Source organism: Carassius auratus, chromosome 19, assembly GCF_003368295.1.
Source record: "Carassius auratus strain Wakin chromosome 19, ASM336829v1, whole genome shotgun sequence".
In the NCBI taxonomy this organism is placed as follows: domain Eukaryota; kingdom Metazoa; phylum Chordata; class Actinopteri; order Cypriniformes; family Cyprinidae; genus Carassius; species Carassius auratus.
In genome coordinates, this window is record NC_039261.1 from 24,066,614 (window position 1) to 24,094,437 (window position 27,824).

Genomic DNA, 27,824 nt, shown 5'->3' on the forward strand with positions numbered 1-27,824 from the left:
TTGGTCTCCGTAGCAGTGTCGGCACAAATGGTGAGTGGGCGTGGCTACTCACGCTCTCCGCCCCTCCCTCCCCCGCTCCGCGTGGGCTGGATGAAACACGACACCCAGAAAGAGGAGGAGGAGGAGGAGGGAGAGAGTTACACGGAGTGAGTGGAAAAAGAAAAAGTCCGTGGAAAGAGAGGGAGAAAAGTGGATCGGGCATTTCCACCTTCTCGTTTGTTTTGATTTTGTCGGTTTCGCCTCGTGTTTCAGCGAGAAGGCTTGAATATGCAACTTCGCAGTGTATATGAAGTAATCAGGAGTTCATCGCGGACACGGTGCTCCTCCATCGGCACGACGCGCTCCGATATCTGACCGCAAAAGAGCGAGTCTGTCCGGCCACAAGGCAGCGACGAGCGTCCTCCACGTTGGGGAGGAAAAACAAAACGAGAAAACCCCAAACAGACCGGAGGAGGACGAGTGAAGGGGCTGGATTTGAGGAGGAAAAGTTTTGTGCGCGATCCTGAGCTCACCGAGAGGAAGAAGTTCATTTCATCTCTCTCTTTCTCACTCTCTCTCTCTCTTTCTGAGTTAGCACGACTGCTAACGAAGCGGCTACACTCTCCAACATGAAGACCCCGGGCGATACGGGTAAGTTTTCCACACAACAACAACAACAGATCGGTTTAATCCAACCTTACAGTGCCGTTACAAGAAAACCAAGATGCAAATAACGTATTTTAGAGAGTTTTTGTCGTTTTAGATGAGTTTCACTCTAAATATGCAGCCCGCTAATTTCGCTCGGATTGGGTGATGCGTTTATAATAATCGTATTTTAAACGATTTTGTGCCTAGTATTAAGTCAGTCAAGTGTTACAAGTCCCGGTGTGCGATAAGATGTTGTTTTAAAGGGCTTTGAAAGTTTCTAAAGCAGGCAGCTAACGTTAGTTGGCATATTTAATTATAATGAGTTTTGGGTCAGTTTTTGCGTTTGCTACACTGATCACCTCCATATTGTATGCCATTTACATGTATTTGTGTGTAGCTGTCATTATGTCTGCTTCCTTTAACAATAAAAAAAACTGCTTATATTAAAATCGATATTTTAGAACAAGTTTTCACAACTTTTGAACGGTCCCGACATAGACAGCCAGGTTTGTTTTAGTTATAATTCACATGGTAAACGCGTTCATTACGCTCCCAGGTGCATTAAACTTTATTAGAGAATGTAAAGGTGTTTATAATGCCTTTATAACCGCTTGTGTTGATCCAGTATGGCATCCACCATTTGCGAGCAACTTTCAGCCATTTGGGCCAGAGAAAGTGCGTCCCATCACAGCGCCTCTCTGTGTGAGCTCGAGGATCTTACACGAGATATTTCACTTTTCTGCTTTGTTTGTGTTTACTGTCGTGTTCAGTTCATTTAGAGGGTCTTAACGTGTGAAGTTAAATGTCTTTTAAATGTTTCACTCAGCTACAAGTCCTGCTTTTCTTTGTTTACTTTATATGGATGCTCTTTTTGGCTAAGCTGACAATCATTTTTACTTGCTTGATCTGGTTGACAAGGTAAAACCTCTTTCTGTACCCTTCAGCTGGGCAGGAACGTAATAAGATTTTCATTTTCAGTTTAACATTATGTAACTGTAATATAAACACCAACATGTCAAAGATATAATCATTTATGTTGAGTTCAGTTCATGTTACTACTAGATTAACTCATGTGACTATTTGTAATACCACCCTTGTGCATCTGTTATCTTAAAGCATTGTAATCTGCGCTTTACAGCAGCTTGATTCATAAGAACCTGGTAAATATTCATCTGCTTGTATGGAAAAACGCTGGCAGTTCATGTCAGTTCAGTCTCTGTTGGGTGTCTGAGCTCCACCAACGCTGAAGTCGTGGTCTTATGCATTAAACCATTAGCTAATTCTTCCATTCGTCCTCCCCCTCATTCGGTCTGCAGTATAAAGTAAGCCTTCTTATGGTATGGTAGAAGTTTTCCATGTTGTGCGTCGTGTCTGGGACGCAAGTCTGCGTTTTCGCGTGGGTGTGCAGAGGTGGGGTTCTGCACACGCTTAGTAGCTCATGTCAACTCCAAACAGAGTGGGGTTTTAAAGGTAGCAGAACTCACAAAGTCTCGGATATTAGTCGTTTTCATCGACCCGGGGCATTTCATTAGGTGTTCCTGCATGAGAAGTGCATTGTGGGTAACAATGCCCAACATGTAGGTCAGGTATTGCTGAAATTGATTTAATCTATCACCCAACCCTTTACTTTAAGATTGGAAAATAAACAGAAGGTGAAAAGAGTTTCTGCAAGCGGAAATGAGGTGTACGGTTAGTCTTTGTGCCATATCAAATTGTTCCTTTCAGGCGAGGTGTTCCCCGCCCAGGTCACCTAGGCTTTGTGTTGGGGCGATGAGATCGGCCTCTTTCTTTTGAATAGCTACTTTGCCACCCAAGGGATTAAAGAGTCACCTAAACCAGCTATTTTACCTGCCGGTTAATAATATTGTGTTGGAATGAACTCACTGCCATACAGCTTTGATCACATGTGAGTTTTTTTTTTCTACTGATAAGTTTTGTTGTCTGAAATTGACAGAAAAAACACATTCATTTTGCATTAAACCTCTGCTTTTGACGTTCCAGTGTGCCTCTCACTAGGGTTTATGCAAAAAGATACACCGTTGCATCAGTCATTTGCACTTTGGCACTCTAGTTTGGCCGTCAACTCTTGCCCAGCTAAGCGCGATATCTGTCTGTCTGCTTTGTAGGCCAATAAGTGGCCTATTTTTGGTGCCTTTTTCCAATTGCGTTATTCATTATATCAACAGTTTGCCACATGTGGGTCTCACATCTGGAACCGGGCTCTCTGTTGTCTCTTCCAGCGTATGAAGTTTAAGGGACCCACATGGGCAATTAGCCAGCGCTTTGGGAGGGTGGCGGTGGATGCCATTATTTTTCAAAGGAGGGTCTAGGTCAGGGTGGGCTAAGCGTAGGTGTTAGTGTTTAATTTCTTCTTCACTGCAAGGTATGATTCACTCTTCCATTGGCAAGAACATGCCATGGGTGTTTCTTTTTACTATCTGGATGTTTTTGCATTTTTTTTTTTTTACTCTTTTCTTCCTTTGTAAGCAGTAGTCAGTCAGATGAGTGTTAATGCTGTACTAAATTCTCCCTAAAACCTTCAGTAACAAACTGTTGAGTATGGATTGGAGGAAACTTTTGTTTCTCTGTTTTAAATGTTTGGATTTCTTTTAGAAAACTACACTTGCTTTTTGAGTTAACATGTGTAATCAGTATGACTTAACCTGTCTAGAGTTGCTCAGGAAGTGTGCATGCGATTGGCTGGTGTGTTTTATGTGGCTCAGCAGATTGGCTGTGTTTCCTGGCCTGTGTTTTTTCCTGGAAACACCGTCTATAGCAAACATATAACCCAGCCACACGGTGAAACTAGATGTATACTAAGGTTTAACCTATAATGACACAGTTACTTTCTCCCCAAGTATTAAGCTTCCTTTCTGAATATTTGGAAAATTATCCTAGCAGAAGTGAAGTTTAGATGTCAGCCACCAGATACTTTGAAGCTTCCTCGTCACATCTGTACACTTTTTTTTTTCCACCTCCCATTAAATAGACACATGAGTTATTATTTTTCCATTTGAATAAGGATGACTTCTGCCAGAGCTAAAGTTAGTTCAAACTGAAACCTCAATTTTTTCTGCTTAAAATATAGACGGTAATATTATATAGTATGAAAGCTTGTGATGAGCTCCTGTTGTCATAGGACATCCCGTTGGGTTTGTGCAAGGCATTTTCCAGCATCTAAAGATGGATTCAATCACTGTGACCTGAATATTATGGCTCATCTTAGTACAAAAGGTCTTGAAATATCTTCTCTTTTTATCTTTCTTGAGTCAGTCTGTTTGTAGTCTGAAATCAATACCTTTCGGTCAGATTCAAGCTAGTTTTCTTGAAATACAGGGTTGATCTTCTGATGAGCAATGGCGTTTGTAATGGCATGCTCATCGTATCGTAGTTTCTCTATAGTACGCAGGTGGTGTTGAGTTCAGGTGGTGCTTTGTCATCTAGCGGCACACCTTTCTTTAATCTGCATTTCAGGTGCCCGTGTTTCTAATGCCATGCACGCTGGATCTTCGTGCCAAGCAGGTTGCTAACCGAGGTTTGAGCTCAACCGACTTGTGGAGTGTTGTGTCTAGTGGAGACCACAGTTTGGTGGGAACTCTTAGGTTTTGTCGAGACTGCGGCTGACAGATTTTCCCCCCTCATGTGTTTGTCTGTGAGAGCGTGTGGCTTTGGCCGTCCTTTTGGTGTGTGTGTGTGTGTGTGGTCACGCTCGTGTTACAATTTGTGAGTTTGCAATGTGTATACTTTCCCTGACATTTTCAAGAGCGTTCCCCTTTGGAGTTTGTGCCCAGGCTTATGGTGAAGAAAGTTGTTAAGTGTTAGTGAGCATTCGAGAGTTTATTTTCAGTTTAGAACTCGATCTGAAAAGGAAGAACGGGGCAAAAAAATAAATTCCTGGGTTACTAGGTTGGGAAGATTTGTTGCCGTCACAAACACCACAAATCAGGTTTTTATGTCACGTCATATTGCACACTGCAGGCAAACAAATTATGGCAAATAATCAAACACACTTGTCTAAACTCTCTGTCTCTCATATGAAGTATTGCGAAGTCCTATTTGTTGTAATAAATCAGTTTGTTTGGATTGTTCACTGGTTAAAAAATGAAATGGTCTCTGTGTAAACACTTTTTATGTTTTCTTTTTTGTACAGAATATTTGTGGCTTTAAATATTTTATTTTTAATGATACAAGTGTTTTTTTGGTATGCATGAGTCAGGATGGATGACTAGTCATCCAACAACTGACTAGTCCATTTTTTTATACACTTTTCTTAATAAAAAAGAAATAAATCAGAATTGTTGTGCTTTAGCTGTTGGACAGTTTACATCGTAAAACTCTCTCAGAAGTTTTTGTTTAAAAATAGTTCCAATTTACACTTCATTTATTTCCTGATGTGTTCAGTTCAGTAGTTTCTGTCTGTTTTTCTAGATTTATCTTTTAGTGCACATTTATTTTGCGAATGTTAAATTTAAAAACTTTGCTCTTTACATGCAAGACTTGTTGATTATTATGTATAGGCTATATAGCCTATGTTTTAAAGTTTTTATTTTTCTTCATAGCTTGTAAGTGAATTGCATTGAACAAATGTTTGAATTTGTCTTATAGATTCTAAGATTCAACTTTTAAATATGCAGCTTATAGAATTGAACAAATTTTTGTCTTTAATAGATTTTATCCTAAGATTCTAGATTCCGTCATTTAACTATCATTTTGGTGAAAAATATAAATCAGGGTGATTTTGTTACAATGGCGCACCCTATTCCCATAATATGGTTGTAATGAAGACAAGAAGTCACGGTTCAAGTGTGTTTTGTGTGCATATGTGTGTGGAGCTCATAGTTTATTAGTGGGGCCCAGACCCCCCACATTCCACTTTAATGGCTGCTGTCTGTGTTGCATTATACACACACACATACACCAGCCTACACTCAAGGAGGCGGCACACACACACACACACACACACGTTCCTAATTCTCACAGTTGTGCGCTCTCTCCGTCTCTTGAGCTGCCATCTTTGTGGTGACGCCACTTTGACTCGCTCCCACTTTTATTTTTATGCAACCAATTTATTTTTGCAGGCAGGATCCAGTGCTGGTGCAGCACAGCTGGGAATACAGAGACAGAGAGGAAGAGAGTCAGTGATCATGATTGATACTACATAGGGTTCACGCAGGTTCGATCTGGGTTCCTGATCTGAGTCATGGAGGTCTGCGTGGAGGAGAGAGTACTTTCAGAACCTGTCAGTGGGTTTCTGATTCCGTGTAGGCCACTGAATGTGGCAGTGGAACTTTTAGCCACTTTTGCAGAACAGTGGAAATTGTAGTATTAGCAGACTAAATTATTCGCGAACTGAATGTTTTCAGTGGAATTCTGATGTCTTGTTGCTCTTAGGTGATTTCCAGACCTTTAAAGCGTGTGGTTTCGGGTAGAACGACCTATAAAGTCGTGCCGGCCTCAATGGGACATTTAGCCTCATTCTAACTTCATCTAGAGCTAGTGGCTGTGACTGACATGTGGCCATGCATAGTTTGCGGAGGCCTGATGTCTGCGTGCTAATGGAAAGCTTGTAAATGAAAGGCCCATTAGCAGTGAGGGGAAAGGATTGGCGAGGGTTCTTGGTGCTGCAGTCTTGGCCCGGGTGGGAGAGAAAACGGGGAGCGATCGTGGAGACGGCGTTCTAATCCCACAGCTGGAGCCGCGGCGTGTGCCTTCAGCAACTGTGTGTGTGTCTGTGCATTCGTCTTTGGAGGAAAATGAAAGTGAAGCCAGAGTCTAGAGACTTAACCACAACACAGAACTTGAAAAGAGGCAATCTATTGACTTCTCGTTCTCGGCCCCACACCGCCACTTCTTTTTCCACTCCATCATGCTCTTATTCTCTTTTTTGATATTACGTTCTTAATTCTTTTTTATTTCAACCCTCTTTCCAGATGGGTGGTATCAGCGCTGAACACGCAGCGCTCTGTAGTCATTGTGCTACTCTACAAAATAGTGTCTAGGAAACTACGTAATACTACACATTGATACGGAGGTGGAAAGTGGAATTAAAGTCAATGTGAAATCAAAATTGACTCCCATTTACTTTCTAAATACGCACTCATGGTTTTAATGAGCTTCGGTACACTTTTTTTTTTCTTTTTAAGATTAAAATGTTTTAACTTTAGCAATTAGGGATGTCTAGGTGACTGGTTGTCCAATCAATTAGAGCTTTTCTTTCTTTTAGATTTGACCAAAATTTGACCAAAATGCATGCTAATTTGAGCATCAAATTGCACCAAATTGCACCATTCTTTAAAGAAACTTTAAAATGGTTTCATTGCTCATTTCCTTACTTTATAAGATGTTTTAAACTTCTTCAGTATAGTCTGATATTTTTTTTTTAGATAAAACTGGTTGTAAATGCCAATTCTTGTTGACTTTAGAGGTGAGATGCAAGTCATAGTTGTTGCCTGCTGTGGTTGGTCGTTAATGGGGGAGGTTGAACACACCAAGCATTGCCTCCAGGGTCCCCATGGAGATATTCAGACACCTAGTCTCCTGTCTGCCACACTCTCAAACTTGTTCGCTTTTCTTTAGACATTCCACAACACACACACACACACTTCTCAGCCAGGTCACACACATTCAATCTAGAGAATCACCTGGGGCCCAGATGACTGTCTCCTGGCCAGACTTTGGGTTTAATGGTGCTTTCTTGCAGTTGATGTGGACCAATCACAGCTCTCAGCAGGGTACCAGGGCTTGAAATCATACAATCACTTTGCAGTTTCATGTTATCAGACGTTGCATCATTGGCAAAATGCAAGCTTAGGTTTATCTCAATGCTGGCTCCACCCATTACTTCAAATTCAGCATTCAAGGTTTGAATGATGCTGTTTTTTGGTATATCTTTCAGTCAACATTAGCTAACTCGACCGATTTTGCATATCAGTTGAGTACCTGTCCCCATCCCCCAATCCACAGGTAAATCTCACAATGGGGACGTCAACCGAGAACGTCTTCAGACGTGCTGCAACAAGTTGCAGAGCTTTGTGTTAAATGCTATCTTTTAGATGCTGTTGCTGGAGAATTGTCTTAAATCCTGTTTTAAACATCATGGAAATTGCAGGGTTCACCAGCGAATACGCCTCGTTTTTTCAACAAGACAGAAACTTGCACAGCTTTTGCATTGCTGCAAGGGGTAGGTATGGCGTCTATCGCCAGTTGCAGCCACGTGGAAAGGCCAGTAATAGAACAATGATCTCCGACAACTGGACGAGGAAGAATCAGAATCAAAGCCCACAACTGGGAGGGAACATCGTAGAGAATTTAGTAAGCTGTCTTCTGAACAGACCAATAATAGGGAGTGCAGTGACGGGGCGAGACAGACGCACACCATGTTTATTGCTCAGCTAAGTCAGTTTAAGTTTGTGTTGCTGTTTTCGGCAACTCTGGAGAAGAGTTCTCGGTCAGTCCTGCCCATCCCTGTATAATCTGGCACAGACTGCATAATGGCAGTTAAAATTAGCTACTCTGAATGAGTTTGGAGCATCAAGGAGAAAACGCTGAGCTTGGTGATTGTAGTTGGATTCAATCTGGCTGACTTCCACCTGCCCTCCAGGACCAGGAGGGTGAGGTTCGCTTTAGTTTCCCTCGAGTCATCAGCATTACCATGCATAATGTCGCTACGTTGGAGTATCTCAGGTTTGAGGGGATAATTTACCCGAAAGTTAAAATCCTGGCATTATTTATTTACTGTCATGGCATTCCAAACCTATGCCTTTTTCTTCTGTAGACCCCCCCACCCCCCAAATTTTTTTTTTAAAAGTCTCCCAGTACATGATTATTATTTTTTTGTCCATACAAAGTCAGCAATACTTTGATATGTCTTCCTTCTTTTATGTTCGATTGAGTTATTGATGACTTTTGGTAAACTTGCTGAAAAGCTCTTTTTAACTTGAAAGTCATGCTCCTATGTAGAGACAGCATTAAAAACATCTAGGTTGAACTTTGTGGCATATACTTCTTATCAGTTTATTGGGGTCTCTTATCTAGAACCGGTATCTGGAACCGGAAAAATCAAGCAGATCTGCACTGGTTTTCCTTCGATTGATCTTCTCTGGCCATGACTAAGTGCCAACAGAAGTGGGGGAAGGAAAGGAAATCGGTTAAAAGTTCATGTAGAAGTGGCTCCCAGCTGGAGATAAAGCCAGGATGAAAGCTTTACTCTAAGATATTAGAAATCCACATCTCACTGATAAAACATAATGCCACTATCACCCTTGCAACCTCGGCGGTTTTAATGACTTTTGCTCGGCTGCCTGAGCGAAGGCCACTGGAGTGTGTGGTTTAAGACTCGGATGAAGAGAACATGATGGCTGGAAGACTTTAAGATTGAATTGTACCAATTCCACATTACCAGTCAACTAAAGGGCTTGCTTTTCTGCTTTTTACTTCAAAATATATATATTTTTTTGCATTGGTAAATCATGTTTTTAATATCTTAAATTTAAGGTTTCTTTCAAGTATAATATTGGTTACGTTTCCTATTGAGTGGCCGATACCCATTTTGAATTCTTAAGAGATTGCATCAAGTATAGGCTTCTAATTAGAGGCCGACTTGTAGGATAATTTAAAGGATGGTGGTCGGCATTTATTAATTTACCAATGTACTACACATACTTAATTTTTTTAACCCTGGAAAATAAACTGATTATGGTGTATTGACTGTAATATACTAACTTGATTAATAATTTAGGATTACTTCATCAGGATAACTTGATTATTATAGTTTATCATTTCTTTTGAAGAATTGTTTGACAAAATTATACCCAAAATAGATTGACTTTTTCTTTTGCTTAAAACTCGTTGTAGTTGTTCAAGCATTGGTGTTTGCTTCAGTATTTTGTAGATTGTTTTACCTCTTCTAAAGTTAAATTAATGAACTTTAGTTGGAACAAAACACATGAAAAAACATATAGTCTCAGGTGTTATGTTCATCTTACATATTGAACCCAAACAGCCCAGTTTTGATGTGTCATATGAGGCACAAGCTAATGTTTCCGATGATGCTCGCCGCCTCGGTTAGCGAGTGCACACGCGGTTCAGGAGACCTGCACAGGCCTGCTGGTAAGGATTGTTTGGCAGGCGGCCGTCGCAGGCTGCTCCCTCATGCTCGGCAGTCCTCACATAGCAAGGAAAATTGGCCCAGAAACTCGCCCTGCCTGACCATTTATGGTTGATTTAATCATATCCCTACGAGGAACTCCCCTGTGACGCGTCTGGTTTCTGTCTGGGCAGAGTTGGCCGTCGGCGTCCCGGACATCTGGAGCGCTGTCTCCACCGCCATGTGCCGGTAACTGGAGTTTTTGGTCTCGCTGGTGTTGACATGAAGATTGTAGACATGAAAATAACAGCTACTAGATGTTTAGCTTACGGAGCCACAGCTGTGAAAGTATTAGACATAGCTAATGGCTCCTCCTTGGCGAAGGCGTTCGGGACACAAGGTGCTCTTCAGTCGCTGCTTGGGTGGGAAATACCCTCACGCTGTGACATGGGTGGCAAAATGACCTAGAGTCTCACGTAGTGCGGAGGATAACACGCGTGCAAACATAATCAAACACTTGATCCCTTTTGCCCTAGTTTCTCTCATATTTGGGTTAAAGTGTTCCCAAAACACCTGTCCAAGTGCGCAGTATCACACACTTTAGATCAAGGAGACCGATTATCTGTATTTTGACTATAACGCAGTGTGTTGGCACAGGTTGCCTGTTGCATTATTTTCATTCTGTTGGGATAGTGGAGTCTATGCTTGTGTGTGGAAAAATCAAGAATTTCTTTCAGGGTTTTTTATTTTATTTTAATTTACCATTTTGCATTTCACATTTTAATGGCTTAAAAATAGTTTTTAACGTTAAAAATGTCAATGTTATATTAATAAATTGGAATGCTGTATTTGTTGCCACCATATCACCAGCTTGTTTTTCTCAATTTAATTGTGTTATTGCTATGGTTTTAATTTTATTTTTGTATTGTTCAATATTGGTTTATTTTTATTGTGCATGCTCATTTCCCCTAGCTATCCGTACCGATTATTTTCTCCTCTTTTTAAACTGTTTTTTAGCACTCAAGTTAAAGTCTTAACCTAAACTAATCTAATCTAACACTTATAATTTAATAGCACTGTTAAATTTTATTTATACATGATTGTACATTATAATGTGACATGTAAATTCAGTTTGAGCATCTAAACATTTTATTTAAATTTACTATTAAATATTGTTTTTAATTATTATTATTAAATTGTTTAAATTTAATATGAATTTAAAAAAATATTTGGTCAGTGTTTTATTTATTTTAGTTAGTTAAAATGCTATTAGTTTAATATTAGCCATTTATCTGCGTGCATTCGGTGCAAATCTTTAATCGCTTGTTTATTGTGTCTGTGGCGTTTCACTCTGTCAGCTCTGAATTAGCTTTGCTTTATTCTAGAGATGCCACTATCTGTGTAAACCTGTTGCTGATGCCAATTCTGTCAATGCTTTTCAATTTCGTTTTGCACGTTGTCATGCGTCTGTACACTTCAGCAATGGCCCTGACGGAAATAGCATGCTGTGATTAATCAACCTTGACTTATTTACAGTTAAAGTGATAATGCCACACTTGCGGTGCACAGGCGAGTATTATTGTTCAGTCATATGAGCTAGTTGTGCAGCGTGTCGACAAACACATCCTAAATTAAAGCTCTGTTACAGTGTTTATCTTGCAACCACACCGTTCATTTTTAAGTGTTACTTAGAAAGCTGATTATTTACTCAACCTTGTTCTGTGCATTGATATAAAAGTGATATTGACATCATATTTGGTGAATTTCTTTTTGCATTAAAAACATGTTTAGAGAGACAACTCTAGTTAAATGTTAATGCATAAGTAAGCCGTCTTCATTATATATTAAATTAGCATCCATTTTGCAACCAAGTGCAACTGTAAACCTTTGCGCCTTGGTGGTGGCACTTTATTAGCACAGACGGAAAATCAATGAAAATTCATTCGGAAGCATGTAAACTGCTTGTAGCTATTATCTTTTCTTCTTCGATGCAGTATTAAAGTCAATTGTGTTAGCAAATTTCATTGGCTGGCTGCATGTATCATTCATCCACTTTCAGACAGTTTCTTTGTCTTTTTCCAGTCTGGTCAGTGTCCTCAAGAAACTCACACCGCTGGCCTGACCCTTCAGTAGGTAACTAGAGATTAACCAGCAGAGTATCAGCACACCTTCTCCAGTTAGCACCGTGCCGGCGGCTCGAATGCATCCGAAAGCTTGTTATTTCTTTGGGGGTTATAGAGATGAAGCGGAGGGATTTGAGTGCCTGTCTGCTGCATGGTAGGGGCAACAACCCTGAACCTTTTCCATCAGGGTTGGCAAGAGGAGGCATGACTGTTGTGGGCAGACAAATACACACACAGCGTGTTATGTAAGAGTGCATGGCGGCGATCATGTGAGGGCTGCAGGCTAGTGCTGTGCATCTACAGATGATTGGCCGACGCTTTGATCCTCTCCTCTCAACCTGAGTGTTTGTTCTCTCTTTCTGGTTGACTCGCTCTCTCCACATCCTCCCCTTTCCCTGTCTGTCTGTCCACTGATCACTTTATTCTGTTCAGTGTGTTTAAACTTTTTTTCTGTGTAAACGTCCATTAACACTTAAGAGTGATAACTAACTATAAATATTAACTATTAGTTAATGCTTTATTAGCATCCACACCAATGGATGATATTGATATTTATGATATTTAAAGTTTAATAGATTCCGATTGGCTGTCAGTATTTGTATCATTCTTCAGTTGGAGAAATTAGTTCTAGAAGTGATTATTTATACAATGATTTAGTTCCCCTGCAGCATCATTGTGGACTTGCCTAGTACCATAAAATTAGAGTGATTATTAAATAAAAAGGATAGTTATCGTCCTTTGTGTAAATGGCCATTCATACAGAAAAAATATTTTAATGATTTTATTGATTTTTACCAATTTCTGCACAGAGGAATGCAAGAACCACAGCTACCACGTATTTTGGTTTGGTAAGGTTATGCCATTCTCATTTTACACTTCATGCATGTGGACTGAATAGTAAACAAGTTAGTAGAGGCTCCATAGATTTGCACTTAACAAGCCTAACCAACAGTGAATGAGAGAGAGCGATTATTTGCATCTGTCCTCCAAGCCGAGGCATATATATTTGTGAAAATAGGTTATGTCCTAGGAAAGCAACATCTCTGTTTTAGCATCAATGCATAGCTGGTCAGCGGAGCCTTCTATCGTGTTGCTCAAACGATTTCAACAGCGTATTTCATGACGTCTCTATTTTTTTTGAACGTGTAGTTGAATTAACAAGGTTGGGAAAGGTATTCGAACTTGGGACGCCCATAATGCTACTTTGCTAATTATTAAATAAATTGATAAATCTGTGAAAATCTGTTACCTAAATAGGTTTTTAGTTAATTTTATTTTTGAGTGATGATGCAAACAAGTTGATACATCAGTGATTCATTTAAACAGACAGAATAATCTAAAAATAGACAAAATAAATCAATCACAAGACCTCAACTAATGTTGGTATTCTATTCTTGGGCTTTAAATCAGAGATGCTACAATAAATAGCGCAGCCTTGACACTTTCATGTCATTTGAGACCAGTGGCAGGCACAAAACTGCTGGTAAAAGTGTTATCACAACTTTCTTGGTACTGACCAATTCTGTACCGATGACAAAATAACATTGCATATGTCATAAATATTTCTCATATCTCCAGTCGTTATGTCATTGTTATATGACTGATTATGTGTATCTAAACAAAGCCTCCAGGGAGTCGTCTTAACCCAAATAAGAAGGTGAGATCCATATTTCCCAGAGAGAATGTGAAACACGTAAACATGCAGTTGCAGGGTTTTGTTGTATTTTTCGTCGGGGGCGTTCTTATTAACGCAAAACAACACTGACTCATTCCACGCAGCTCGGATCAGTGCAACCAACTGCTGAACGTACATGGACCGACGCCAACGTGCCCCGTATCAATCGACCGTCAGTATCTTTCAAGGCAGAGTGACACTGTCGATTGTAAGAGGAACATTTAGGCAGCAGAGCCGCTCATGGTTCTTTTGTATTACTCATCATGCACACATTCATGCTGGCACACACTCGTACCCTTTTTTTCCCTGTCGCCACCATCATTAGTAGATGGCGAACGACCTTTTCCTCTGCCTAAATATAGAGCCCACAAAGAATAGGAGGAAGGGAGGGAAGTGGGGGAGAGATGGAGAGAAACAGAACGAATGAGTGCGGGGGCCCTAAACATTTCTGAGCCTTTAAATACAGACCAGAGTCGCAGAGGACGGCGTTTTTGTTTTTCTTTTTCGTACTTGCGTCACGGCCTCGCCATAAAAAAGAGCCAATGCAGTTGAACGCCAATCGTAAACAGAGACGAAGGCAATAGGTGCTGTGTTTAGAGACTTCATGAACAGAAATGGCAAAAAAACGATGCCAATGTGGATATTAGCATCCAATTTCCTTGAACTTGCGTGTAATGCTTGGTCAGATGTTCGTCAGCCGGTTTGTTTGTTCGTGCCGGTACAGTTTGTACAGGTGGTATCATGTAAGGCTTATGTCATATTGTTTTTGTAAGCGTGTGTACAGTGCCCTGTCAAGCGAGGGCTTCGTCTGGCGGTCTCCTGACTCCATACCCATTAGTGACAGTAACAGTCAGAGAAACAGCAGTCCCAGCAGAACCCACAGACACCAGGGGACGTGCCTGTTTTTAGCTGTTATTGCGCTTTGATTGAGTGTGTTTGTGTGCACGCGCAAAGTTGTCTTGTGGGCTTGTGGTATTATGTAAAAAAAAAAAAAATGGCACACTGGTTTGTTTGAAAGTACCTCAGAGCGGTTTCTTGTAAAGTCATTCCTCGGCCTTCCCCGGAGTCTGACGTTTCGCCATCGTCTGGGGTTTATTTTATGTCCCTTCTTCTTAAGGGATGTCTACCTGTTGATTGTCAACCTATTGCCTGTTGTCGCTTTCTTTTTTGATCGTTTTGAGCAAACACCACTGTTACTGTTTCTGGTGAGCGCATGGATTAAAATTTGGCACAGAACTCATTCCACTAGTCAAATTGTGCAGTTTATGTAGTACTTTTCAAAGATTTTTTATAAAATTAAGTAAAACTGTAGCAATAAATAGAATTGGCTACTTCAAGGGAAGTCTGTCATTTTACTTTACATATGATCAAATATCAATTTATATATGACAATAGACAAATATGTAAAATTTATTCTTGTCATTTAAAACCTCTATGACTGTGTTTCTTTTTCAAAACACAAAAGAAGGCATTTTCAAGAATGTTTTTGTCCGTACAGTGAAAGTCAGTGGGGTCCAAAACAACTTTGGAACCTATTGAAACTTGTATGGACGAAAAACGTCAAGATATTTCTTGAAAAACTATTTTTGTATTTTGTGTCATACAGGTTTGAATGACATTAATGAATTTTCAAATTTGGGGAAACGGTCCCTTTAATCTCTTTGTTTTTTCGAATCAAATGTACTTTAGAATATTTTAGCTTGTGCATTCATTAATTGATTAATTGCATTCAGTTTTTTTCTTTCTTAAACGTGCATTTTATAGCACTAAAGTGTCTTGTTGCTAGGAGATAGTGTGGGAGCCAGGGACCCAACGCACGAGAGAGAGAAAAAGGTATGAGAGTGGATGGAAAAGGCGCACTTCTTGTGAAAGCTGAATGACAAATACACTCACGCATACGTCGTGAGTCAGTGCTGACGCGCACACACTGTGGGATGCTTTGTGTTTCTGTGTGCCCACTCACTCGGTGGAGGTCTGGTCCCACAAGCACACAACTAATCATATATGAGCCGTTTAATGTGACATGTCTTGGTAAAATTGGCATGAATGGTGATGGATGATGAGAAGACCTTTTGAAGTCGCATTCCTATAGGCCTAAATCTCTTTGAAAAAGGCACCAAAAATACAGGCCCAGTTGGTGGGTTTATTTTAGTATATACCTTGAGTATCACTTCTGTTGTGGTTATGCCAGTGTTTCCTGCATTGCTGAATCTTCAACACACAGCAAAAGGAATCAAGTCTTTGAGTTTTAGTCCAGGTGCAAATATGAGTTTGGAGTCTGAATTGATTGTTTTAACTCTCGCTGAATAATAGCGAAAACGCATCTTTCTGTCGAGTTGATTAACAAATACCTCTTATGAGCTGAATCTTTTTAGTGAAGCAATAACATGCAGTACAAGCTGTATAGTCCATTCACGATTGATTCTCTCTTATTTGCTGTAATCAGAAACATTGTCTAATTCATGAGTAAATAACTCTTAAGAGCTGGTCTGAATCAATCTGACGAACTTGCTAAGTGCTTACTGAATCAACATCTGACTCACTTACTGAACTGCAAGTTATCATTACTTTATATATTAACCAAATTTGTGAACTTAATGTTTGTGAAACTTAAATATTCACTGACTTGTTGCTCATATGATTGTGTTGTTTATCACAAGAAGTGGAACTGATCTGCTGCTTTTCTGTGGGTCAAGTGAGTTTTCCATCTCCGATCTGCCAGATCTCTCAACCAAACATCTCAATCATGAGTCAAGCCACATTGCTGACTGTTCAGCAGTTGTCACGGACAGTTAGTACCAGCCCACGGTGTCCAAGTCATCCTACCGCCCCCCTGCGCAGCGTGGGTCCCCGCAGCACATGTGTGCGGTTGGCGGTGGCGGTAGTGCTGAGCTGTTCTGCGTTCGCTGCCTAACACGGCGACAGTCTTTATTAGCAGCCAAGCTCTAAACAGTCTGAAAGGGGCATTCCAGTGAGCACAACAACACGTCGTGTGCGCCAGAACCCTCTTGTTCTCTTTTGTGTGCGACTGTGGGAATTATGCTGTTATTTTCGGTCGTTCCCACCTGAAATAGCGCGCCTTAAAGATAGAATCTTGCTTCATTGTTTTTTGCCCTGATTTTGTTTTTTCTTTTCTAATAGGACATTGTGTTTAATTTAGAGCCAGCAGAAAAGGTTCACCTCGTTTGGGTTGAGTCTGGCTTTTTCGCACTCGTCCAAGTGTGTGTTTCTCATGCTTGTTTCAAAGAACCGTCTCACGATGTCACGTTGACTCAGCGTTGTGCATGGATTCATAATAGGTCTGCCACTTAGCATGTTGTGTAACCGTCTGTCCGTGTTAGCGTCTCCAAAGCACAAACAGTTCCTGTAATGAGACAAAAGACCCTTAAAGTCACGGCCGTGTTTTTGTCTCGCCTCCAGCAGCCTCCTGCTTCGTTTTCTGCAAGTATTGAGTCTAAAAGTAGAGTGTGTACCATCTCTGTGTGTGTGTGTGTGTGTGTGTGTGTGTGTGTGTGTGTAAGAGTGTTATTTTGACTGCTGCCTCAAGGATTCAGGATCGAAGCGCTCGTTAACTAGACACGAAGGCATTTCTTACAACTTATTCAGACTTGGAGGTGATTGAGAGATAAATGGAAATCGCCTAAACAAACTTTTACCAGACTAAAATCCTGAGAGTCAGTCTGCATAAAGGTTTACAGCCTTGGAAACGTATCGTTTTCTTGGCTTAATGTCATTTAATAGACAGCAGAGGTAATACAACCTCTTATTATTTGAGATAAGATGTGGCGAAACATGCCCTCTCTTTACTCTCGCCAAATGTTGACTAGATTGCATCGAATTGGCAAGACTCTCAAGAGTGTTTTGTGTCTGACCTCTAGGGTTTGCCTTCCCAGACTGGGCCTATAAGCCGGAGTCGAGTCCTGGTTCCAGACAGATCCAGCTCTGGCACTTCATCCTGGAGCTGCTGCGGAAGGAGGAGTACCACGATGTCATCGCCTGGCAGGGGGATTACGGTGAATTCGTCATCAAAGACCCGGACGAGGTGGCACGACTGTGGGGCGCCCGCAAGTGCAAGCCCCAGATGAATTATGACAAGCTCAGCCGAGCGCTCAGGTGAGGATCTGCTTATTAAATCCCATTGTAATGCCACTTGTGCTCATAATGTGTCATTTTCACCCACTGTATCTTTGCTGATGAAAACACCTGTATTAGAGTAACTGAATGAACTTGGGTAATGGCTCCGTTCAAAAACAAAGTGAGCTGCCTACCTAGACAACAATAAGAACCATACTGATGTAGTGACTGCTCGAGATGTGACAAAAAGATTGGGAATATTATCAAAGATGTTGGCCGAAATAAGTAATTTCCAAAATGAACTGGAAATATCAAACGCGAGGTAGGTCTATTCACACCAATGACGATATTTTTATTAGCACCCACACCAATGAACATTAATGTTATGTATATTATAAGCGTGCAGTTATGATGTCTGCCACTTTAAATACTCTTTAAGGTCAAATGAAAGATTCTGATTGGCTGTCAGTGTTTTTATCGTTCAATATTAATTATTTTGAAAGTGATTCCAAAAGTAATGTTTCATCATCGTTTTAGCAGTAATGTGGATGCTGTTGCTGTCATAAGAACTAAAGCTTATTTATATAGTTAGCGTTATAGTTCTCATCCTTGGCCTTTTCACTTTTGGCAACTTGATAACTTAACACAGCCTGACAGCTTAACAATGTGCCAACACACTGCCGAAAGATAACCGATACAGACCGCGTATTCTTGACGGATGGCATTAAAGTAGAGTGTTAGCTTAGCAAAATGCTAACCACCAGGCTGATGATGCCGTTTATGCTAATTTAAAATAGCATCATAGATTAGCAACTTGACCGCATCACATTATTGATGTTGATGTCAAGTCTCTCTTGAGGTTCATTTTAGTAACCATTAGCATGAAGTGCAATTAATCTCACTCACTTAAAGAACATTTCGTCTCACAATAGTTTGGAACTGCAAGACAGCGCAATAGAGTTTGGTATAAAGAGAATGAGTGAATTTTGCGACTATGTGGTTGCTGTAAACTAAAGCTTTCAGCTTGAGGTAGACTAATATTGCTGCCAGTTTTATCTTTGCTCAGTCTAGAGCACTTTGTTTCTTTGATTTTGTGTGCTCTCACTGATTTTGTGTTCATCAACAACGCCTCTGCGCTTCTCTTTCTGTGTTAGCGTTCCTCCCTGTATACCATTTTTCCGCCTTTGCCTTTTTCCATCCTCGTCTGTCATTCGCAGTCTGTCCAGTTGCCTGTTTGTCTGTCTCCTCGTGTTATTCAATGCTTTGGATTGGTAACCATGGCAACCAGCAGATGCCCACTCAAACCTGCTGAACCTGCCTTCACCATCCCAGAATAATCAAGCCCACTTAGTGCTCATCAGCCATCACTTACAGGACTAGTGTGCATCCTCCACTTCCGAGAAAACTCTTTCATTTCTCAAAGAGAAATATGGACATATGAATGGAAGAGGAAGGGAGGGGGAAGAAGAAAGGCAGCAGAGAGCTGTGTACAGTTCAGATGTAAAGCAGAAAGTTCCTCAGTGTCACACTTCTGAGAAACACAGAGGAACTGGCTCTGTTCAGCACATGTGGAGGACACAAAACATGTCCTCCAAGTTAACTCCAAAAAGCATGCACACATTCTACTGTGACCTCATCTTGACTTTGTCATGCTCTGTTGTTGAAGCCGGTTTTCTTCATTCGCATAATTGTGAAGTTTGTGGTTTTCATTTTTAGGCCCACACAGAATCCTCGGACAAAACCTTTGCAGATTTCTGCAAAAATTGATTGCCAGTGTTTCTAAAATTCTTCAAATCTTTAATCCTTAGTATTTTTTATTCAGGTAAACATCACGATTACTCAAGTTTAATGGTTTGTTCAAATGGCTAACATTATGAACTACATTCTGGTGTTTTAGCTGCATTTTGTAAATTCTTGACTTTGGCCAGTAAGCAGAAACTAGCAACTAACCAGAATACAATAGCAACTTTAAAGTATAACATAGTACTGAATGATAAAAAAAACCCCATAGTAATACCATCAGACACTAAGTATATGATTGCATTTTAAATGAGTTTTGAATAACTAATTTGTAGTAGACATCACGGTTACGTCATTTGCAGCTGCAAACGTATAGTGGTGGGAGAAGAACGCAGGTAACAAATGGAGGGAAATGGGTAAAATCAAATAGAGTACTATTGTGAATAAGAGAACAAAAATAATTGGATGTCAGAATCATAATGCAAATAATTTTAATAGGATACTGTTGTCAAAGACGCCATTTACAGTTAACACAGATGTTTTAATGGACAGACTATGGGTGACAATTTTAAGGTATACATTTGATTTAAACAATAGGTCTTTATAACATTCACATATGCAATTCATAGGGGACCTATTATATTAACCTTACAGTTACAGCATGAAATACTATTTAAACCTATTACTTCTAACATTTTACATAAATTTTATATCACAAATATTAGTTGTTGTTTTTTTTTTCTTTTGCAAATGCAAGTTTATACCTCCTAGTTCAGACTTTATAACTCAATTTAACTCAACAATAACAAGTTTGTCAATTTCAGTCAGGGATATAAACTCATGTTTATGAGCCGAGGGGAAATGAGAGAATGACGAGTTGTTCTTCCTTATCAGAATTGTGAGAGATAATCTCGGAATTGCAAGAATAATTTCAGAATTTTGAAATATAACCTCCTTTTATTTCTTTAATTTCATGGCTTCCGTAGGCTGTTAATTTAAAAAGTTCCACCCAGAAAAAACATCATCGACTTGCTGATCATCGAATTGGTCTATAAATGTTAATTTAAATGTTGGTCAGATATTACAATTTTTGGCTAATTTCATCGTGCTTTCATCAGCAACCAATAACAGTACTTTCAGTGTAGTTTGACCCATTTTACTACCATTAAATCTATTCTGTAGATTTTTTTTTGTCAAATATGTGAAAAGTGTGCACATTCAGCATGAGTCATTTGGGAAAGAAAGGCCTGAAGGCGCTCTCTTTGCTTTCTTTTCTTTCATACCTAAGAGGTTGCATGTGTTCACTAAAATTCAAACACCCTTCAGACAGACTCCAGGCTGCACAGACGTCTCATTGTTACGCTGTTGAAAACGAACAGACTGCAGGCCAACAGACAATGCAAAACAACATGTACACGCTCGTTGTATTTACCTGATAACCTGATGCTGCTTGTAGACCATCATAGAACCAGACCACTGCTTTCATAATGGATGTCATCCGTGTTAAGCTTAGTGAAAGTAAACAAAAGGTCATATGGATCAGCCGTTTCACTCAACCGCATATGTACTGCATGAATGTGAATGTCTGCACAACACGCATGTGCAAATACAGACATGCTTAAGAGTTCTTGTGCTCTTTTGAAGCAAGTTCAAATGCACTTCAAAGGTTTGTGTATGTGCCCTTTTCTCTGTTGGTTGAGTATGTGCCTTTGAACTTCTCAGTGCCCTGATTCACACATCATTGTATATCACAATCATGTCTTCTCCCACATGTACTCTCTGCACCCTCAGTGACATCTTAATTAAACACATTCAACCCATAAATCATCTTAACATCTGAAGCATCAAATATCCATGAAGTCACGTATACTCTGCACATATCTGAATCTGGCTGGCTGAGACCTTTCATGTATGGAGGAATTTAAAGTGTGTGTGTTATATATAATAACCTTCAGTGCTCCTTAACGATATAGTAATTACGTCGGACTTTAACTTGAAAAGGTTTGGTTTTTCTCACTTTGGAAGAGCTGGTCTGACATTTTGTTTCCTGACATGTGCTGCATATGATCATAGAATTTTGGCTATACAAGAATTTTAACAGATCTGTTTAAAATTAAGAACATTTAAGCATAAGAAGCAGTGTGCGCGTTATCTTTACTAAGTTACATTACATTACTTGGATTTAATGTAATTTGCTATTTGAACGATTATTTTTTGTTACATTAAGTCCAGTCTAATTTGAGAAAGAATATAGTGAATTTGTTACAAATATTTTTTATAGAATTTTGAATAATAATATTGACATTTATTTATAGAATTTTCATAAGTATTCAGAAGCTAAATTTAAAATTCTGTTTGGGGGTTTGTGGAGCTGTGACAGTTACTGTGACAACCGCATCACTATAACCGACAATAGCACACGTGATGTCATGCACTCTATAACAAGCATAATAGGAATTTTATTTAGACTATAGGTCTTTGGTAGTCTAATTCACAAATGACCTCAAACGACATACACAGTGTTTCCTTAAGATTGGAAGGTTTGAATGCAGGAAAATACAGTTTATTCTGCATGAGGCAAATTAATTTTGTGTTGGGCGATGGATTTGGGAAACCAAATACTACATTGCCGATCTGGAGCCATCTCCATTCATATCACGGAGACACTTGTACACACTTGGATGGGTGACTTGAATTGAGATCCTGTTCCTGTGATCGCAAGCGCCTGGCTGGTCAGGTTTGGTGACGCTCGGTTTTCTCCAAACTGGCCAAATACAAATGAGATGACGATAAATTGAAGATGTTAACAAGAAATGTGGCAATGATTACGATTTCAAAGAGAGCACGTGCAGATAATGAATTAAACCATGTTTACTACAGACGTGACACTGCCGCATCGCAACAGGTTGAGTCTCTACCCAGGACATTTTAACTTTGTGCCAGTACTTCATAAACAGGACGAGGCAATTTACTGTTAGGGATTTGTTATGTTGTGTTGCGCCGCATACAGTGCAGCATCACTGATTATAATGATTTCTATAGTATTTTGCTGTGTCGCACCGCTCACATCCATTACACAGGGTGTATTTAACTTTCTTATTTAGGCTAAGATATTTATCTTAGTGTTCTGCAGGCTGCATGTTCAATGACAGAAGTGCTAAAATAAACATGCATTTTTGCTAATAGATAATTTAGCCTCGTTTATTATATGTGTAAAAATTATAGGACCATATATACATACAAGTCCCAATCTGAATCAAATGATTCATCATACACTGTTTGAAGTCCCGATCTGAATCAAATGATTTGTGATACGCGATCCGATTAGAGCACTTCGAAGCGGTGAATAATTTTGCAATGCAGTGCTTTAACTGATTCAGAGTTTTGAAAAGCTCTGTTGTGTTCTTTGCTCACTTTCTCTATATCATTTATTGTTTGAATAATCATAGAAAAGAAATCATTACAATTAATAGGCCTAATGTACACACAATGTTTTATTAAACTGTGATCATGTTAAATAACGTTAAATTCCATCATATTAAATGCATTTAATACGTTTTCAAAGGCATCATCCCAGTTTTTTCCCCACAAATCACACCCTGTATATTTATACATAAATTACAAATATAACTAATATTATATGTGTGAGTGTGTGTGTGTGTGTGTGTGTGTTCAAAAACCAGTCACATTACATATATAACACCTCACCACCATCTCCACACCGCAACACCAGTAGTTGATCCATTACCACCGCAGTGGAAAAATCTGCCACCGTCACAGTCATAGGGATTTGTCCCAAGTTTTCAGTCTCGGACAAGAATTTGAATTATTTAGTACATGAAAACTATAATTTCATGTGTTCAAAAACCAGTCACTCTGTTTTTATGAAATATGCAGATTTACTTATTGTAACTTTCATCTCTGAATTGGTCATTTCCTTTGCAAAGTCTAACAAGTACAAGAATGTAAAATACATAAAAATGGGAGGCCTTCAACAAACTGTGACTCCTAATAATGGCTTTGGCAAGTGTGTAACCATGCCAACACTGTCTCTGCAGATACTACTACAACAAAAGGATCTTGCACAAGACCAAAGGGAAAAGATTCACTTACAAGTTCAACTTCAACAAGCTGGTGCTGGTCAACTATCCGTTCATTGACATGGGCTCTGCAGGTAAAGACCCCTGCTTTTCAAACTCAATCTTTCTGAAACCCACCCATTTAGTTTCATGTACAAAGTAAAACATTTATTAAAATTCTCAACTTTTTTCATAGGTTCTGGTGTTCCTCAAAGTGCACCGCCTGTCCCATCAGGGGTAAGCACTCATTTCCGCTTCCCTCCATCCACGCCATCGGACATCCTTTCTCCTAGCGAGGAACTGCGCAGTCCTGGTGTCTTCAGTGCTGTGCCTCGACGCATAGCTCGTGGCTCTGTCTCCGACTGCAGCGATGGCACCTCCACCAACTCGGAGCTTGAAGAAACTGGCTTAGCTCCCGGTGACGACCGCCAGGCCGACCGTGCCTTCAGAAACCTGCTCCATCCGCGATTATCCCATGATTCCTTGTTCCGTGTCTACGGTGCACCGCCCAACCCAACTGGGCTCCACAGGAGTGGGCCCCATGCGCCCCCACACAGGGTCCACCCTGATCCCATGTCTCCATTCCCAGTGTCCCCTCTCCCAGGCACTGGAGGCTTGCTGGCTCCTGCTCTTTCTCCAGCTCTCTCCATGACCCCTACATCTCACATGGCCTACACACCTTCTCCATCCCTCTCACCCATGCTGGGCTCCCACTTCTCGTTCAATCCAGAAGACATGAAGCGTTACCTGCAAGCTCACACTCAGAGTGTCTACAACTATCATCTGAGTCCCCGTGCATTCTTGCACTATCCCAACATCATCATCCCGCAGCCCCAGCGCCCAGACAAGGGACTGGGAGGGCCAGCGGGTGTAGGTCCACACCTGTCAAGTCACCCTCTGCACCATCAGGCTGAGGAGCCTCATCTCTCTCCGTTCAAGTTCAAGTTACAGCCACCACCACTGGGTCGCAAACAGAGAGACGGGCCAAACTCGGCTGGACCAGGACATGCCCCAAATTCTGGCAGCGCTGCTGCTTCCTTCTCTTACAGCAGGGAGCCTGGTGCATCCTCAAACTCTGCTTCATCTGGAATGATGACCAACAACTCAACCCCAGCTGGTCCACCAAAGATCAAGGTACGTTGACCTTTAAAAAATCCACACTGTAGCTCCTTTGAGAATGAAAATGGTTTTCTGTAACGCTCATTTTGCTTTCTTCTGTAGGTTGAGCCCATCTCAGACATGGAATCGGAGGAAGAAGTCGAGGTCACCGACATCAGCGAGGAGGAGCATGAAGACGACGAATGTGATGTCTTTTCCCCTCCTCACCCCAACGGTGGCCTTGCACCTCCACCCAACCACGATCGCATGACTGATGATGATGATCTCGAGGAAGACGTCTTCAAGACCCCAGCTGCACCAACCTCAGGGGTTGGGGCAAATCTTTTAGGTCTTAAAGCAGAACCCCGAGAATTAAACCTGGGCCAGGGCGCTCCCATTAGCCCCGGGGGAACACGCTGCATTCCTCTGAAGCTGCGTTTTAAACGCCGCTGGAGTGAGGACCAGCGAATGGAGGCGGAAACTGAAGAGGCTGAGGACAAGAAGAGCAGGGCAGAGAGGGAGGAACTTACCCAAGAGTTGGAGCCTAAACTGGGGGAGGAAAATGGAGAGCGGAAGAGTCCGGAGACTTTGGCTGCACAACTGGGGACGGGCCAGAGGAGAGTGAGCTCTGAGCTGCAGCGAGCAACAGCACAGCTGTCTTTAGAAAACGACGTTTGCTGAAGAAGACGCGGTCAAACACATAAACTTACCAACACATAGCTGTCCTCCTTAAGGGCTGAAGGCGACTGTTGCTCTCAGAAGTTGCGTGAAGACCATCCATTCAGCATGTTCGGATGCCCAAACCATCTTTTAAACTTCTGTACATGCAGGTTCACTCACTTCAAAATATTGCAACACTAAAATTTATTAATACTGACATCTCTTTTTTTTTAATGCATTTAAGTACCAAGGCCCCTTTCCCAAGCTTAGTCAGAGCCCCTTGCTTCCCAAACCCATTCCTTTTTGTTTACTGTGTTAGACTAACATCATCCCACTAGTATTCTTGGACACTTGGACACTTTTTTTCCCCCTAAGAAGTTCTCCGTTAGGATTTAGGGATCAACCTAATACATATTTTTTTGTAAATCAAGAGATTACAGAAGTGCCTAAACTGGACGTTGGTGCACCCCTGTAAAATATGGGTAAAGATGGTGATCTTTTTCTTTTTTTTGTCTCGTCATTCATGCAAATGAAATGTAGTCACATGGTCACGGGCAAGTGGACATCATCTTATTTAAAACAGACACTCTTGGATGAAGTGATAAATGCAGGAAGTTATGCTGGCTCCACCTCCAACTCAACCATAGTTCTCAGACTTTGCGATTACAGACGCTTTCATTTTTTTTGCATACCAAGATTCAAGTCCCAGACTTTTTGCAGAACCAGCTTGCCTCTCACTCTCAAACCAGGCCCTTCATTTGACTGCCTCCAGAGCCATTAACGCTAGCGTGCTATCAGCCTTCACTGCCGACTCCGGACACCAACTTTACCAGCTTTCCAGCAAGCTCAGCGGCTGACGGGACCACTCAACAACCTCTTTACGTATCTTAACACATGTATATACATTGGGGGACTCTTTTTATATATGTTAGTCCGTTTTCATGACCACCAGCTGGATGACAAATTATAGATCTCATACGATTATTCCTTCACCAACTTTATTTATTCCTTTGTTATAATGCAGTTTTAACCCTGAGGGAACGTAATATGAACATTGGGGCAACATATGAGAGGGCGCTTTATGGTTTAATCATTGTAATCATCCCTAAAACCACTTAAACAATCCTGTACACCCTGCTGTTTTGTAAAGGATGCAAATCTTCACGGTTTGTTGGCGGTTAATCTCAGGCATACCACCCCACACCCCACATCCTCTATCCAACAGGTTGTCTTTGAATATAAAGCCTTCAAATGAACAAACATTTGTGCCTTTTTATGGAAGACTGACCGCCCAGTGCTTTTCAATGGGTTGCTTTATAGACACGTTATCGACTCACATACAGGAGAGGCCTTAGAAACTGACCTCAAACACTGCTTTTATGCCTTATTTAGTTTTGTACCTTAAAAGAAAGCATCCTAAATAAGATGAGCATTTAGAGTCCATATATTCTCACTTTATTGCACGATAGTCGTATATATTTGATAAAAGAACAAACGCTGGTTTTGATACAAATTATATTTCAGAAGGTAAATCTATATGGTAACTCGTTTGGTTCCAGGGCCCTACAGTGCTTTACTGTGACAGAAAAGTGTTGTTATAGACAAAGTTAAACATAACTGACCAATCGTTGAGAACCCTGAATGGCACAGCTGTCCTTGGCCTTATAAGGTCCATGTATAGTTTAAACTCGACCCGTCGCATTCGCGTTCTCCGTCTCAGTCTCTCTGCAGTGTTTTAGTTGTAGGAGGCTGTTCTTTATCTACAGTGATCAAGATCGAACAGGAAACACATCTTATTTGGCTTAGCGTTTGGCGACAACCAGCTCGATTCGCAGCAAAATGCAAGGGACTTCATAGTCAATGACATCCTCGAGAAAGGGACCTCACTTCAACAAACTGACAGCTAGAAAAAGTGGACATCCAGCCTCTTAGCCCTCATCTAAGGAGGAAGTATAGGACCTGACACACTTAACACTCATTTTTCCCCTTCTTTTTACTTTTATGGAGTTTGTTTGGCGGCCTTACACCGGTTCAGTATCTGTATTTAAACTGACAGCTGCCTTATTTGTTAGAAAATACTTTGTTTTCCTCTTGCTCTCTATTCAATATAAACAATGCTGTTTTATTATACCTTTTTTTGTTTGTTTATATTACCATTTATCATTTTTAATGTTGATATTATTGCTGGTATTTCGTTTGTACCCCTTACCTGGATTTTAACCTGTTGAGATGAACATTTTAATAAAGCGTATTCCTCTACCCTCTTTGATACCATGATATAAAAGTGCTCTGGATTTGTATTATTGCTGGTTTTTAAGTTGTAATTAAGAAAACCAGGTGAAGAGGTAGGGTGACATTATGCGATCACATTTTTATTTTAATCTTTTTTTTTCTGGTTGTGTACATATATAAATATATATTTTCCATTTTGAGGGGATGATGTAAGAAAAAGACAATAATTTCTTAATTGTGTTCAAGGTCTCTCTCCTTTTGCTTCTTTCTTAAAGCTTTCCATCGGTCTCTCGACGGTTATGTAATACTTTGTAAAGAGAGACGAAACTTGACGTTACAAAGAACCATGTATACTTTAGTTTCTCATGTGGTTTCTTTTGCTCCTGTAATTAAAACTGTAATCAGGGTTCATTAAAACAGGTAAAAACAGA

At 40.5% G+C, this 27,824-nt stretch overlaps 1 protein-coding gene across 2 annotated transcripts; it reads left to right on the plus strand.

Annotated features, from left to right (window-relative positions):
- The first annotated feature begins 105 nt into the window (after positions 1-105).
- Positions 106-27,824, plus strand: LOC113119867 (ETS domain-containing transcription factor ERF-like). Of its 2 annotated transcripts, none has more exons than XM_026289580.1 (5): positions 106-630; positions 17,389-17,623; positions 23,383-23,498; positions 23,600-24,537; positions 24,625-27,824. In XM_026289580.1, the coding sequence occupies exons 1-5, from the start codon at positions 609-611 to the stop codon at positions 25,180-25,182; spliced, it is 1,869 nt and encodes a 622-aa protein (XP_026145365.1). In that variant the 5' UTR covers positions 106-608; the 3' UTR covers positions 25,183-27,824. The 2 variants fall into 2 exon arrangements, with proteins under 2 accessions (XP_026145365.1, XP_026145366.1); XM_026289581.1 differs by having other exon boundaries at positions 17,404-17,623.